General features: G+C 38.1%; 1 protein-coding gene across 3 annotated transcripts in view; it reads left to right on the top strand.

Moving 5' to 3' along the window:
* RSRC1 (arginine and serine rich coiled-coil 1) overlaps positions 1-16,795 on the top strand; it is a 370,782-nt gene that overhangs the window by 73,121 nt on the left and 280,866 nt on the right. For all 3 annotated transcript variants that reach the window (XM_077826483.1, XM_077826481.1, XM_077826482.1), the window contains exon 4: positions 3,940-4,116. In XM_077826483.1, coding sequence (XP_077682609.1) covers positions 3,940-4,116 — 177 coding nt within the window. The remainder of the gene's footprint in view (positions 1-3,939; positions 4,117-16,795) is intronic.

Below are 16,795 nucleotides of genomic sequence, written 5' to 3'. Positions count from 1 at the left end.
TAAATAGAATTTGATTCTGTAATGTGAAGCAGGCATTAAAAACCATTTAAAACGTAATAAATTAATGGAATAGAACTTATGAAGGGGAAAGAACACTAATTTCCATTTCAGGAACACACACCAACCGTGGCTTTCACAGGTCAGTGAAGTTGTGATTGTCTTTAATGTTCCCCAGGGTGGAGTGGTAGGGGTAGTGCACTGACCCCGGATGCCCCGTGGAATGTTGAGGGGAGGTTTAAGGAGGTCCCAATATTGAGTTCTTTGTGGGCTGCAGAGAGAGATGAGATGGGTTTGTTGAACCTGCAGATCTACCAGAGTGTGCAGCATCTCTGTTTGCTGTCTAAGAAGTGCAAGCATCTCCTACTGCTCATCCCTCTCCTTTTCCTGTTCCTTTCCTCTCTCCACTCTGTCCTTCTCCTTGCTGTCTGTAAGGGTGATCTTCCAGGGCCTGCACTCATTCTCTGATGCAGCACTGGCTTGCAGGATCTTCTGGAACATGTCATATACAGTCTTTTCTTTCTCCTTATCTATCTCAGTTGTTCTGCAGGTGTGGAGGGGGAGACCCTGAAGGCCACAGTGGCAAAAGCTGTACCATCGTGAGGGTAATTGTGACGGAAATTTAAACTTAAGAAGCTGAACTCACTCCCCTTGCTCCCCAATTGCTTCTACGTTCTCATTTCTGCTTGGGATTGATGAGCTTGGGATTCATTGATCAGCCATGGTGACTGTGGTCCTCAGGGTGATTGGGGAAATTAAGAGGGAATAGTTTTCTGGCATGATTATAGTTGCATAGGGCAATGGAACTGAATAATGGCACTATTTTCCACAGGCAGTGGTGATTTTAGCTGACATTTCACTCCTGAGGTTAACAGAGGCAGAGAGAGCAGAGCTCCTGCTGGCATCCCGATGCTGCCTGGGTCCGTATACTGCTAGCTTATGTACTGCTATGGTGCCTTCTGAAGTAATCACTCAGTGGTGTGAGAAAGTGTCCTATAGTGGCTGAAGAAATAAGGCAGCCCTCCCCAGAAACTGTCAGCAGAGGATTGCAGAGTACCTCCATGACAGTGTCATTGAGATCTTTATGGAGGATTCATGGGAGATCTTGGTACCTGTAAAACAAAGTGCTCTGCGTGGCCCCCTCTGCCTAACTCTAGAAGGGAATGAAAAGCAGATAGCAACTCTGCCTCTCTTGGTTGTTCCACTACCTCTTCTAGCGCAAGTAAAAAAAAAAAAAAAAAAAAAGACTTGCTACATTGGGGTTCATCTGTTGTGAATTCATAAATACATGATGATAGCTTTGCTGTTGGATTGTGAAGGAGAAAGCTAATTCTGGAAAACCAAACTTCTTCAGTAGTCCAAAGTTCTCCACCATTAGAGGCATCATATTTATTCTAAATACAAATATGATTTTCAGAACATGTCACAAATACTCTAAAATGTAATGAAACTTTAAGGTTAGACTTGCTCCACAGTTTGTTTCCTATTTTCCTCAGCCTCTCACTTTACTTGTGCTCAATCTTTCCTGTTTCTGTGGGTTAGGACATCTTTCACTTGTACCCTCCCATTTTTCTGGAGCTGTGTTTTAATTTATATATGCATTATAGCACTGGTGGTAATCAGTACACATAGGTGATTGATTAGGTATCTCTCAGTAGTTTGTGTATTTAGTGCCCCATTTGTGTACTGTGCAAATATCCAATGAAATTATCCCACAACATACTTCGTGTGTAATCAAGATGAAAAGTAGAATTTCTGCAAAGAACTTTCAACAATTCCATGTGGCAATTGTGTTGTAGTACTACCTTCCTGAGGAGATGATTTCCATGGAGGTGACACATTTTTACTGTTGTCTTCATTGTAAACATCCTGTTATTAGTCATGTGCTTGCCTCACCCACGTGTGGGGGTCGGGGAACACAAGCTGTATCAGTCAGACAATGTGTGTGGCTCTTTCACTGGAACTGTAAAACTAAAACGGTAACAATCACAGAACTTAATGAGTTACAAGAGGCATAGTAAATGAAGAAACAATAGCTTTTGTAAAGAAAACCTTTATTGTCAAAATTATTTAAATTGTTTTTTCAGTTATTGTTACAAACTTAGTGTGAGGATGTTAGTTTGCATTTTTAAACATTGGCTTTTTTTCTTTTGCCACGTTTTGTCATTTAGATGTCTGTATGCCCGTAAGACTGGTACTTTAAACATCTAACTGACTTAAATGGCAATTATTTGCACATATAAAATTGTCGGTGCAAGTTATAACAGAGGCGCCAGTTAAGTTGAGGCCGAAAAGGTGAACCCTCTAGAAATAGAAATTGCCAGAGCATATGATTCCTTGGCTGTTGTTTCATGTGGTGGACCCCACAAGGTGGAGGAATCCCTAATCAAACAGGTAAAATTTTGCATTAGATAAACCAGTGAGTCAATTCAAACTGTACTGAATAAAGTACTGCGGAAGACACCTGTCTAGGGCATGAACTAGGTGCTGTGTCTCTTCCATGTTTAATTTCTATGACTCTGTGAAGGAGTTAGTTTTAGCATTACCTGTGATATTCATTAAGATCAAGATTACCGTCTCGAGTGAGAGTATCTTAAAGGCAATGATGTGTAAACCTGATGTCTTGGCTTTATCAGATCCCACTTTTGGTTGGCAGATTCTGAATATTTTTATCCTGTAAGTCAAGCCTTCTTTCTTTCATCCCCAGTCAATTACATTGTGAGGGGACACTGCTACCTGCTAGCCAATTCTGTTTATGAGGATATAACAGATAGACAATATCTTTACAGCAATTCAGTATACTGTTGATGATTATTAGGTGGTAATGTGACCTTTGGGTTAGTACTGATACAATGACCCAGGACTGATAATAGGGGTGATTGTGCTGCTAGAGATGCCACCTTTTGGAAGAGGTGTAAATCTGAGATTCTGATCTCTTGTGGAAGTTGAAAAGATTCAATGGCAAGAATAGGTATGTTACTTCCAGTATAGTGGCAAAGAGGTGAAAGCAAACACAGAATATTATACTTAGCAACTAAGGGCATGGCTACACCGGAAACTTCAAAGCGCTGTCGCAGGAGTGCTCCCGCGGCAGTGCTTTGAAGTGTGAGTGTGAAGCTTGAGCGCTGGGAGAGAACTTTCCCAGTGCTCCTGGTAACCCACCTCCACGAGGGGATTAGCTCTGAGCGCTGGGAGCCTGTCTACATTAGCGCTTTAAAGTGCTCTAACTTGCTGCACGCAGGGGGGTGATTTTTCACACCCCTGAGCCAGCAAGTTACAGCCCTATAAAATGTAAGTGTAGCCAAGCCCTAAGACGCTGAACCTGCAAGAGACTATACAAGTACCCTGGTGTGGAGTCACTGGTCAGACTGGGGCCTACGTTTGCAGGCTTTTCTTTAAAGTGTAGTTCTACTCTAAAAAATTTATTCTGTCATCCCCCATAACTGTCATCCCTCTGTGCTCAGCCTGGGCTCTCAGACACAAGACACAAAAATGGCTTTGTTGTTCTGGGACATCATCACCAGTAGTAAAGGCTGCCCTTTATTAACAAATTAAACTCTGTGACATGTGTGCAACCTTCTTAACATCAGTGGGTTTGCACAGGTGCAACTGATTGGAATGTAGGAAATCATTTGGATATACAAGAAGGAATACAATTCAGCTCATTTTTGAGCACTGTATTGACCTTGCATTGTTTAATATTATGGAGCAGGTATGTTGAGTAAGATGGTCTCATGTTTTAACAGTCATTTTCAGTACAGAATCATACTTTGTCAACAATTGATTTCTTTTTAATTTCTCACTTGCATTGTCAGGCATGTTTTTTTTATTTTAATTGGGAGAAGATTATGGACAGAACAGCTGGACTGTATATGAGAAATTTGATGTGCACTGTTAATTAAATTATCATTTCTAAGTTTGAATACTGTATGTTTTGCATAGGTCACGATCAAGACCTCATCAACGTTCCTATAGTCGAAGCAGTGAAAGATCTAGTCATAGAAGAACTCATAGCAGATCTCGTGAAAGAGAACGGCGTAAAGGCAGAGATAAAGAAAAAATAAAAGAGAAGGAGAGGAGCAGAGGGAAAGAGAAGGAGTTGTATACCACCAAGCGTGGGTAAGTGTAATGACAAATCAAAATAAATTCATTACTATGGTGAATGAAAACCTAATCAGTATTACTTTTTACTTATGTGGCCATCAACTTGCTAGGCAACATTTGTACTAAGTGAAGTGTACTTTTCCTTTTTAAATCCTCAAACCATGTGGCTCTCATAAGATATGGTCAACACCTTAATTTAGTAATCTTTCACTTTTCTCTCCATAGATCTGCAGGAACTTGAGAAATCAGTGTAGATTAGAAGTTAATTTTGCTATTTTAAATAAATATATAAAAGAAAGGGCTGTAAAGTTGGAGCAGAGATCTTATCTACCATAACCCTCTGTTTGTAATCACTTATACTTCCCAATAAGTAGGTATTACGTTTGATAAGTAAGGGGAGAAGACAAACACTTGAGCTAACTTTGAAGTGCTGCTACTTAGCTCATTAACTCTGCTGGAACTCATTGTATTGTTTTGTGTAGATGACGAGTTGCTCCCTTCCCAAATTTGGTTAGTTTTGGGAAAATAATTAAATAACTTGCTTTTGTCTGATGTTTATTCTGAGGCTGCAGTTCAGATATTTGTAATATAATATTATATAGAAATATAATAATAACCAGCCTGGTTATTTCTGCATAGCATGATTTGGTAAGTGCTTATACAAGCATGTGTAAGAATAATTCAGGTGGCACTGAAGAGGACAAGATTGTCACTGCAAAGAGGTGAGCAGTACACAGACTATTGATTTCTGGGAAGTGGGTCCTTTAAATGAAATGTTGAACTTCAGTAGGACAACTGAGTCCATCAATCTAAGGTTTAGATCTGCATAAAATTCTTTAACAAAATAACTTTTGTCAATTTTGCAGTAATTCATATGGAAGCTTATTGCTCTTTTTCTTGCTAACTAGGATATCAAAAGTCAAATTTTGGTATTCCACTTATAAACTTTTGGCCTGAAAAATCCACAATGAAAATTATTTTAAGTGGCAAAGCTTTGGGGAGAATGGTCAACATTGTTCAAGACAATAAAACTACAATCAAATATAATTGTGTAATTTTTTTCTAATAAAAATGAGTAAAAATCTAGCTCGCAGTGTAGTTCATGCTGTTTCCAAACATCCCATTTATTCTATCCCATTGAGGTGAGGAGCTATTTAAATCCCTCTCCAATTACATATGTAAAGATAGAATTGGGTGTTGGGAGTCCAGATTTTCTTATCACAAGCATTTTGCCAAAACTGAACCTATCAACCTGAAATTTCTTGTATTCCTTTGCCAGAAGGAAAGTTTGGGAGTAAATGGACAAAGGTGTTCATAAGAAAGTTGGGCTTGGGTTGGGGGTTGGAAGCCCTACCTCTTTTGCCTATGTCTGTTCTTGTAATCCTGGGACTGTCAATCAGGGCAGCAAGCTGGGGTGACACTATTGCAACCACTTCTTGTCCTTTGGCCATCAGTAGTTATGGTCATCAGTGCTATTGGCGAATGAGGAGGCCAGTTTATATAGTCTCTATAACAGCTACCCACAGCAAAGGTGTGGGATCATCAGCTCATCCTCACCCACTTTATGGACAAATTTTTGGACTGCAAGGGATCAAGGAAGTTGTCTTCCCGTTGTTCTCTCTCTGACCACCAAGGGCCAGCCCAGACACAATGCGAGACCAATTTATGAGGGTGGCAGTATTGAAGCTTGAGTTCCATTAGAGTAATATGGGCTGCTGAGTTTCAATTGTAGTTTTGGTTATGGGGACGTGTGATGACATTGGGTTAGAGGGGTAAGAATATTGTAATATGGTTTATGTGGTGTTTTATCTATTTAAATAAAATAGAAGCCATAACAAATGGTCCAATCATCCTAAGCTGTTGTGTTTGGCATGACGTTTTAGTGGGAAAGACATGAAAATTTATCTTTTACAGACATTAGATAACTAAACTGCCTATATTGTCTTTTTATTTAACTTTGTGAAGGAGGCATGATCAGTAAGTGAGATACCTTCAAAAAAGAAATATTACCTTTCCCCCACCCCCAATGATAGTTCAGCTTGTTTCTTCTGTCTACTTCTGTGTTATGTGGTTGTGAATTGCAAGAGAGGTTGTCCCAAGGCAATTTGTTGAGTCAGATTGGCCCGGATTATAGAAAAAATTGAGAACCCTTGATTTGGATGCTATTAGAATACAGATTTGGAAATTAATGAAAGAAGAGGTAAGTAGAATGGCTAAAACTACATCAATATCAGTGCTTCCAATGTACATAGTTTTTTTCGATTGGTCATATGGGTAGGATGCAGAATTAAATGTGGATTATTAATGAATTATTGAAGTTTATTGTTAAAGTAACCTGCTATATATCAAATATTAAGGATGAAATTACTGAATTTTTAGAACAGGTTGTAATCATTCCAAAAAATGTAAACAAATGTATAATTCTTTTTTAGAGCTGGATGCAACTAGTAGATTAAGGAAATGCATGCAAGTATTCCACTGGAGTCTATTGCATATATTAGATGTGTCTGAGTATCCTTGCAGAAGATATGTGACCCCTCCTCAATCTTACATTTGATCTCTATGTAAATACATTTGATAGTGTTTATAATTTTACAGTTTTTATTTCGCTTGCGTAACTACTAACATGTTTATAATGTGAGTTTGGGTATGTTTAAGAAAATAAAAGTATTGAACAGATTGACTTGCTTTCCTAAAAGCACAGTATTTAAAAATTCTGGTGCCTGGCCGTAATCTACTTGTATAAATGAAATAACTATTTACTTTTCCATTGTTTGGAAAAGTCCTTCATTTTGGCTAGCTTTGCATACACATATACATATATTCATCAAGTAAAACAAACGAGCTACTCAATAGGATAATTTTCTAACATTTAAAAATGATGACAGTTTAAGGAGGAAAATAGAGAGGGAAAACTGATGAAGAGAAGGAAATACAGTTCTCTGTTGTAGGAAATTTTCATTATTGTTTTACTCACGTTTTATATCTTCAGATACTTGCCTGCTCAGTTTCATCCATGACTTGTGGTATAACTATATTATCAGTACTACCCCTGGCTGGGTCAATGAAATGCCCAAAACGATTTACAAAATCAAATTTATTTTTGCTTTAAATAATCAAGACCTATCAATCAGGATTTTGTAGGTTTCAAGGGATGGCAGTTTCTTAGGGCTTGTGTCCACTTACCGGTGGATTGACGCTGTGGCGTCTAGTGAAGACCCGCTAAATCAACCGCCGATCACTCTCCTGTTGACTCCGGTACTCCACCGGAACAAGAAGCGTAAAGTAAGTCAACGGGAGAATTTTTTCCATCGACCCAGTGCAGTGTAGACAGCGCAATAAGTCGACCTAAGGTATGTCGACTCCAGCTCTGTTGTTCATGTAGCTGGAGTTACATAACTTAGGTCGACTTAAACCCATAGTGTAGACCTGCCCTTATTGTCCCTGCTTTGTACTTCCAAACTTTAATTTGTGTCTCTGTTTAAACAAGCTTAATGGAACCCCTAATCTGACCTACCTAGCTGTATTGAGCATATTTTTCTTTTATCTGCCTTCAAGGTGAAGGAAACTGATCATGTATTGAATGTGTTCCATAAGTTACCTATTGGTTCTAGACTTTTCCTGAAAGGTTAAATGGAAATTTGGAATGTAGCATCTTTGGTTGTGCACATGATCTCCTCTCATATATGTAGAAAGAAAAGGAGTACTTGTGGCACCTTAGAGACTAACGAATTTATTTGAGCATGAGCTTTCGTGAGCTACAGCTCACTTCATCAGATGCATACCGTGGAAACTGCAGCAGACTCTATATATACACAGAGAATATGAAACAATACCTCCTCCCACCCCACTGTCCTGCTGGTAATAGCTTATCTAAAAGCCATTTCCAGCACAAATCCAGGTTTTCTCACCCTCCACCCCCCCACACAAATTCACTCTCCTGCTGGTGATAGCCCATCCAAAGTGACAACTCTTTACACAATGTGCATGATAATGAAGTTAGGCCATTTCCTGCACAAATCCAGGTTCTCTCACTCCCTCACCCCCCTCCAAAAACCCACCCCCATACACACACAAACTCACTCTCCTGCTGGTAATAGCTCATCCAAACTGGCCACTCTCCAAGTTTAAATCCAAGTTAAACCAGAACATCAGGGGGGCGGGGGTAGGAAAAAACAAGAGGAAATAGGCTACCTTGCATAATGACTTAGCCACTCCCAGTCTCTATTTAAGCCTAAATTAATAGTATCCAATTTGCAAATGAATTCCAATTCAGCAGTTTCTCGCTGGAGTCTGGATTTGAAGTTTTTTTGTTTTAAGATAGCGACCTTCATGTCTGTGATTGCGTGACCAGAGAGATTGAAGTGTTCTCCGACTGGTTTATGAATGTTATAATTCTTGACATCTGATTTGTGTCCATTTATTCTTTTACGTAGAGACTGTCCAGTTTGACCAATGTACATGGCAGAGGGGCATTGCTGGCACATGATGGCATAAATCACATTGGTGGATGTGCAGGTGAACGAGCCTCTGATAGTGTGGCTGATGTTATTAGGCCCTGTGATGGTGTCCCCTGAATAGATATGTGGGCACAATTGGCAACGGGCTTTGTTGCAAGGAACAACAAAGCCCGTTGCCAATTGTGCCCACATATCTATTCAGGGGACACCATCACAGGGCCTAATAACATCAGCCACACTATCAGAGGCTCGTTCACCTGCACATCCACCAATGTGATTTATGCCATCATGTGCCAGCAATGCCCCTCTGCCATGTACATTGGTCAAACTGGACAGTCTCTACGTAAAAGAATAAATGGACACAAATCAGATGTCAAGAATTATAACATTCATAAACCAGTCGGAGAACACTTCAATCTCTCTGGTCACGCAATCACAGACATGAAGGTCGCTATCTTAAAACAAAAAAACTTCAAATCCAGACTCCAGCGAGAAACTGCTGAATTGGAATTCATTTGCAAATTGGATACTATTAATTTAGGCTTAAATAGAGACTGGGAGTGGCTAAGTCATTATGCAAGGTAGCCTATTTCCTCTTGTTTTTTCCTACCCCCGCCCCCCTGATGTTCTGGTTTAACTTGGATTTAAACTTGGAGAGTGGCCAGTTTGGATGAGCTATTACCAGCAGGAGAGTGAGTTTGTGTGTGTATGGGGGTGGGTTTTTGGAGGGGGGTGAGGGAGTGAGAGAACCTGGATTTGTGCAGGAAATGGCCTAACTTCATTATCATGCACATTGTGTAAAGAGTTGTCACTTTGGATGGGCTATCACCAGCAGGAGAGTGAATTTGTGTGGGGGGGTGGAGGGTGAGAAAACCTGGATTTGTGCTGGAAATGGCTTTTAGATAAGCTATTACCAGCAGGACAGTGGGGTGGGAGGAGGTATTGTTTCATATTCTCTGTGTATATATAGAGTCTGCTGCAGTTTCCACGGTATGCATCTGATGAAGTGAGCTGTAGCTCACGAAAGCTCATGCTCAAATAAATTCGTTAGTCTCTAAGGTGCCACAAGTACTCCTTTTCTTTCTGCGAATACAGACTAACACGGCTGTTACTCTGAAACCTCTCATATATGTATTTCACAATTTCCTCCTTACTTCTAGGGTTTTGAACATGCCAGAAATTTACTCAAGGTGCTTTGTGATCATGCTCAAAACATGTGTGAAGTATCTATTGACTGTGTAAAATACTGGGTTAGCTATTCATATATATTTTTTCTTTGCACTAATGTACTTAGATTGCTAACAATGGAGGTCAGCAACAGGAGCAGATAAACTGATGCTGCACTTTAGTTAACTACAAGTGTAGCCAAGGACAGAGTATTTCAGCAATCAGTAATTTTCATCATGTAGACAAGGTTTTAGAGGTGCTTGCTCTCCTTCCAGTGAGTCATTAAATTGAGATGTCTTCTGCCTGTTTCTGGTTCCTGTCCAGCTGCAAGTTAAAGATATCATGATGCTTCTGGAAAACTTGAGGGCTAGCTTTAGTCTTCTGGCTAGCATTCTCTCTTTCATTGCAATAGGTTCTTGTGTCTCAAGCTGTGCATGACCCATCACTGAGCACGTAATGGTTCCTGGACTCCTTGTAGCAAGCACATTATAAAGCACTTTGGACTGTATTAATGTGGTTTTATTAAAATACCTCCTAACTTTATAGACTATAATAAGGATCAAATATAAGGTGACTTTGGAGGAAGTAGTCCCAAGTGCCTAAAATTTTCTGGAAGCAAATACTTTATCAACCCGTCTTCCTCTACATTTTGACTTACGTGTTAAACCACATAGTTATGCTAATCTGAAAAGAAATTATCATCTTTGTGACTTCTCTTTTTCCTGATCATTGTAATATTTTATACTATGTATGCTAATGAATAGAAACAGTTTGTGACATTTGTCCATTTTTCTCAGAGATCATGTACTGTCTGGTGGTCTTTGTAACACAGATTTCATACCGTGTAACAATACTTAAAAGTATCAATAGACTACAAAATGAAATTTACCCAAGATGCTCTTGTAATTCATCCTTCATATATATATTCATCCTTTTTAAGAAGGATAGGTTTGTCAGTTTAATCAAACAGTGATCAAAGAATATCTATACAGGGAATATGGATCTGAGAAGCGTTTGCCTTTTCCAGCTATTTGTCATTTTGAAGACTTAGATTGCTATCAGCAACATGTTAATATTGTTTAGTAATGGCTTTGCAAACCAGCATACTTAAATGAACAAGGAAAGGATATACTACAAAGCTATTTGCATGACACAATGGCTGTTTAATGCGGAGATCTGTAGAAAATTACTCCATCTGTTTCATGAGTTAAATCTAATTGAGAAGTATAGTAGCTTAAGAAATAGTTTAATATAAGACGGCTACTCCTTGGAAAAAGATTTTAGCTGAATGATTATTTATCCATGGACTGTTATGGACCTTGTGAGTAGAGAATTTAGTAAAATTTCTGATCCTTAAGAGCATACCTAAAAGCAGAGCTAAAAATGCATATGTCTAAAAATAAAATGTTTTATATCCCTCTGATCCCAGTGTGCTCCAGGAAAATGAGATATTCAATAGCTTTGTTATTGGATGATGGATCTTCTTGAGGCCTTCCATATTTTCATCTTTTCTTTTTCTGTGCTGGGTGGGTTTTTTTGGTTTTTTTTGGTAGTGGTGGTGAGTATGAAAAACAAAGGGATTTGCTGGCCAAGGCTTTCAACTCATCATCCCATGCTGATAGATTGAACTTCCAGTAGGAGAGAGGAGATGGCTTTTTGCCTTTAACATTGTCTTATGAGACAATAGCAGTGCTTTGTCCTCTGGCATTCCTATTTGTTTTCCTTATAGCAGTATTGAAACTCCATTACAGTTTTGTCCTCTCTTGTCAGAGGTTTCTGTGGTGAGCACTAATACAGAAGTTTTTGTCTATTGGTGGTTTTGCAGATGCTTGTCAGTGTTGTCCATCATAAGATGGTGGTAACAGACCTTCTATGACTTTGTTGCTGTTTGTTAGGTAATATCTGTTATGAGTGAGTAATGGCATTAGGAGTTTTATCTTAGGTATATCTGTTCTTTGGCATCAGTTGCTGGAAGATGTTATCTATTTTCCTTTTTGCTGGCATACTCTGCTATAAATAACGGTGGTGGTGGTGGTGTTTGTTTCAGTTTATTTAGAATTTTCAATTTTTTTTAATAAATAAAAAAAACCTTCTATTGATTCGAGGGAAGAGTGGAAGGGACCTGATGGGAGGTGCACAGAAGGATTCCAATGTAAGTTGCAGATCCCACATGCCAAAGCCGATTATTATATATAACATAATTATATATAATAATATATTATATTGTCTACACAAGGACCAAAAGTGAAGTCAGTGTAGGTATGCCTCTAGGAGCTCTTACAGTGGGCCAGCAGCCCTGTGACCTTCATAGTTGAAACAGAAGTCTTATGTATTATACTTGAAGACCAAGGACCAGGCATAGCTGTCAGTTTATACCAGTGTAAATTTGGAATAAACTCCAACGAAGGCAGTGAAGTTAGTGTAAATTTATATTGGTGTAACTGAGTTCATAATTGGTCTAAAAACTGTATCACTTGAAGATGGTGTAAAAGCTTCTCATGAAAACTTTTTTTTTATTTTGTTTTAAGCTGGAATTATGAAGTACATGGGGCTCATCCTCAGCTGGTGAAAATTGTCATTGCTCCATCAATGTCAGTGGAACAATGGATTTCAACCCAGATCTTTATCTGGGTTTTTAAGAAACGAATTGTCTGATCAGTAGAAAAATAGAAATTTTGGAAAAGTTTAAGCAACAATTGTGGTTTGTGGATAATTTTAGTTTATGAGGGATAGCAGTGCAACTGTGAGAGTCTTTGGTATCAGAAACTGTGAGAGTCTTTGGTATCAGTACTTTTCTAAGTCTAACATTTTGATTCCTGTTTGGTGTATTGGTCAGAAGATTTTTCACAAGTGCAATCTTCAAATTCGCAATTTGAAGATTTGAAATGTGAACTATGTGACCAATACTGTGAGGTCTACCCCTTTGCAGAATCTGAAACTGTGTCTTGCAGATGTGAACTTCCCCATTCATCTCAATGAGTACTATTAACTTGAATACTCAGTGATGACTTTTTAAAGTATTAACTATTTTACAGTTCATCAAAGAACACAAGGAAGGAGAGGTAGGATCCTATTAAGATGATCTGCTCACTCTACTATGAATTAGAGTTCATTTTGGCGCCATGAGTGAATAGGCTTGCAAGAATGCCACCACTTTCTCCACCCAGAGTTAAGGGGGAGACAAACCCGAAAAGCCTTGCAGAGTCGAGGCATCTGAGCTCCCAAAAAGGGGATCCAAGCTCTACAGGATCTGGTGGGGCAGACAAGCCTTACTGAGGGGAAGCTAAGCATGAGGACCCCATTGAAGGCCATGGGTATATTTGGTCCTCAGTGAACAAGAGCCAAACCCAAGGAACCCAGAGCGTATTCATGGTCATATTTGGAACATCTGCACAATCTATTTTTAGTGGTGTGTAAAGTGGGTGAAACTTATTTTGTAGGTGAAGCCTAAAACTGCACCACCAACTCTCCCCCCCCCCATCTCAGCACCCTCACTGAAGATTTTAAAATGGAAACAAAGACTTTGATCAAGAAGTCCAAAGTATACTTGAGAGTATTGTACAATCCCTCCAAACTTGAAGCAAGGGCCAGCACTACTTTAGTCGTCCTATGCAGGCAGTTCTAGTTGAGGTATCTGAGCTGAGGATTTACTCTTGGAAGGCTTGGACCTTTTGAACCAAGGAACCCAAGGAGGGGGTTATCTAAGGAGGTAACAATTTCATCTGCTGTTATAGCAACACCTGCAGTTTCTGAAGGAGGACAACACTTTTGAAGGGCACTCATGCTTTCTCGCCAGTTGTTCTGGAGAAGCATTACCTTGACTCCTTCCCACCTGGGAGTATATGAGGTGATGTCTTGGAATAAAGTTCTTTCCTCTAGTCCGATCAAGTTTGTGGCAGATCTGGTATTGGTAGCTGTACACGTAGAAATGCACATTTATTTTTATCTGTGTGACTGGTTGGTGGAAACAATATAATAAAAATATTCTTGAATTAGGAGTGGCTTATCGTGCCTTGAAATTATTCCTAGCTCACATAAAATGTAGAGCAATGCAAATTCCAAAAGACGACATGGCTACAATGTACTGTAATATTAATAATAGTATATTAATAGACAAAAAATAATAGTATATTAATAGACCATCCCCAGAATTGACAGAAATTGATTAGTGTTAGGTGAGAAACTTTTGCCAAAGTGATGATGGCAGCACACGCGTGCCAGAAGAGGCTATCGTTGTAATGTTTGGATGACTGGCTAATCATTTTCTTTCTAGTTAAAAGTAACCTGAGACATCAACAGTTTTTCATTTATTACCATTCCTCTGTCTTAAAATAATTGCTTGAGCCGTGTTCTGTCTTCTTTCCTAGAGATTTTTTTTTTGTCAGGAATACTATCAAAAAATCAATAAATGGCATGACCATTTCTAGTAACTTCATTGCAGTCATTTCCAAAGTAAATCCATATCTGCTTGACCTTGTGGCCTTTTCTCTTGATCTAGTCTCAGACCAGCTTTCACACCATATTCTCTAGTTTATAAAAAAAAAAATAGTGTCCTGTAGTTATGGTCCACGGCTGCAGTAGTGTTTTGGTCCATTATTTTGATAAACTGTGTACTAGAACCTAACCAACCCTCATACCTTATTATTAGAATACAAATGGCTGTCTCCCCACTTCTCATGAGATTTAATAAAAGTTCTCTAGTGAGATCTGTTACTAAGCCTCTATTATTTTTACAGAACTTATTACAGTATATTTACTAATACTTTATGAAGTGTTATAAATAAAACTACAATGTACAAAATAAGGAACTAAGTACAGTTTGTATTGTATTATCTTTTTTGTTAACTTTCCTAAAATTTGTAATTTGCAGTGGACTTCCAGTCACTAGTTTGTAGTAATGAGGTTCTATTCTAGTGCAAGATTTTTGTTTTGTGTGTTTATTTTTGTAAGAGTCAAATTGTTGGTTTTCAAAGGTTATCTAGCCTTAAATTTGGATTCCCCGCTTCCCATCTTTCCTGTGGTAGTGATGGGTTCTGCATCCGCAAGCTGAATGTTAAACTCAAGCTCTACAGACCAAACCTCTTTGGTGTAAAAAGTGGTTGATATTGACCATAATACATACCATGACTTGAAAAATCACCTTGAATAAATATGATACAGCGACAGTATTTTTCAGAAAGCCTGTTTTGTGCGTGAAAGTTCTAGAAATTAGAATGGTGAGGCAGGCTGTGTCCTTTCTAGTGGCTCATCAAGAACGGGACTGCAGTAGTTAACTCAGGCTATTTCTCAGTTTTGTCCTATTGTATTTGAATATATGTGGAAAAATTAGCAGCGGTCCCTCTAGAAGTAAAATCATATCTTTTTGGATCAAAACCTCCCCAATCTGCTAGAAGAAATGTGAATCGTAAGGTTTGTCTAAATGAGGACATTAATGGAAAATATGCTAGACTGTGAATTTACAGCACAATAGCTGTTCTGCACTTAATTCCTGTATGGACAGACGTATTCTGCATTAAGAATGCCTTTGTGCAGTTTAGCTTAATCCACTTTTATATTTATATTATATTTTTAATACTGCAATCATGACAGCCTTTTTAAAAAAAAGCAAATGTTTAGAATTTTTAGAGAAATACACTACTTAAAGTAGGAGTCTAAGAAAGTATAGCAATACTGTGGTATCAGTTAAACATAAAACACCATTTAAAGGAAAAACTATATTAAACTATATTGATATGAAAGTATCAGTACATTTCCTCTTTGGTGGCACTTTGAAAGATCCTATGAGTTTAAAAGTTTGCTTTTGAAATATTTCCATTCACTTTTAGTTTTAGTCATCCTTTCAGTAATTTCTCAAGAATTGGTCAAGAGTTTATATATTTGGCTAACATTTTTCAGTTGTAATTAGCCAAAACATTTACACAGTTTCTTTTTCCATGTTCAATCCTGGCAGTGATCCAATGGTTGCTGTTGACTACTTATGTAATAAATGCCTACTGATAAGCTTTACAGTGCTTGACAGAAGACTTTAGAGGTAAATTGGAAATGTTGGACTTTTCAGAGTTTGACAGCAGTCATACACTCTTGTAACTTGTCATTTTTCTTTACTTCTTACTACTTTATCCAGCAGGAAGTAATTTATGCTAATTTTCTCTCATTTGCATATAGGTTATAGAGTTCTGTGGTGCAAAGCATGCTCAGAACTCCTTTTAAGTGTCTGTTTAGATCAAAGCAGGACTGTGTGATAGCTGTTGTCTGACACCAAGCTGTGTGGTGTTGTTTTCATTAAACATTTATCATACTTCCAATGTGACAGCAGGCAACTTTGTGCTTGGGTAACATGTTTTCATGCAAAATTTATTGAAAAAGACAAGACGTTGTAAAGAGATATTGTTGCCTTTCACCAGTGGCGAAGGGTAAATGTTTGATCGAAAAGAAGTATACCTTTAACATGATTCAGTGGAGTTATACTGAAGAAGTATGAAACACTCTTTGCTTTGTTATAAGCAAACTAAATATATTTAATGCTCGCATTTATTTTGGGAAATTTTATTTTAATAGTTTACATGTTCCGATTTTGACATGTCTAATTTTCCCCTCCTACTAATTTGTGCCATTGGACAGTTGCATTACCATAACAATATAGTTACACTTTGTAAATCAAACACTGATTAATATTTATATTTGTAAATATTATACTGAGCTTTCAGTTTGCAATGTCATTTAAAAATGCATAAATCAATGTACATTTTTAAATCTGAGATTCAGTTTACGTTGCAGAAATTAGGAATTACCTCCCTATAAAATGAAGTTTATTTTGTCAATATTTTAGCAATGCTTGCACAACAAAATATATGAATTTTGAGAAAAGCATGAAGATTAAGATAGAATATTTAGTAATTATGGAACAGAATGCTGTTAGTTAAATCAAACAATATTTTGTTGCTTCCAGTGCTGAAATTTAAATAATATTCAGCCCTGCCATTATAAACCTGATTTTTGAGCGTGAAAGTAGAGGGGTTTTTTGTTTTTTTAAAAAAAAGAAAAGGAGGGGGCACCCTCTTGGAGAG

This window comes from Eretmochelys imbricata, chromosome 9, assembly GCF_965152235.1.
Source record: "Eretmochelys imbricata isolate rEreImb1 chromosome 9, rEreImb1.hap1, whole genome shotgun sequence".
In the NCBI taxonomy this organism is placed as follows: domain Eukaryota; kingdom Metazoa; phylum Chordata; order Testudines; family Cheloniidae; genus Eretmochelys; species Eretmochelys imbricata.
The sequence above is the reverse complement of the archived record's forward strand: the minus strand, read 5'-3'. Positions and strand labels throughout refer to the sequence as shown.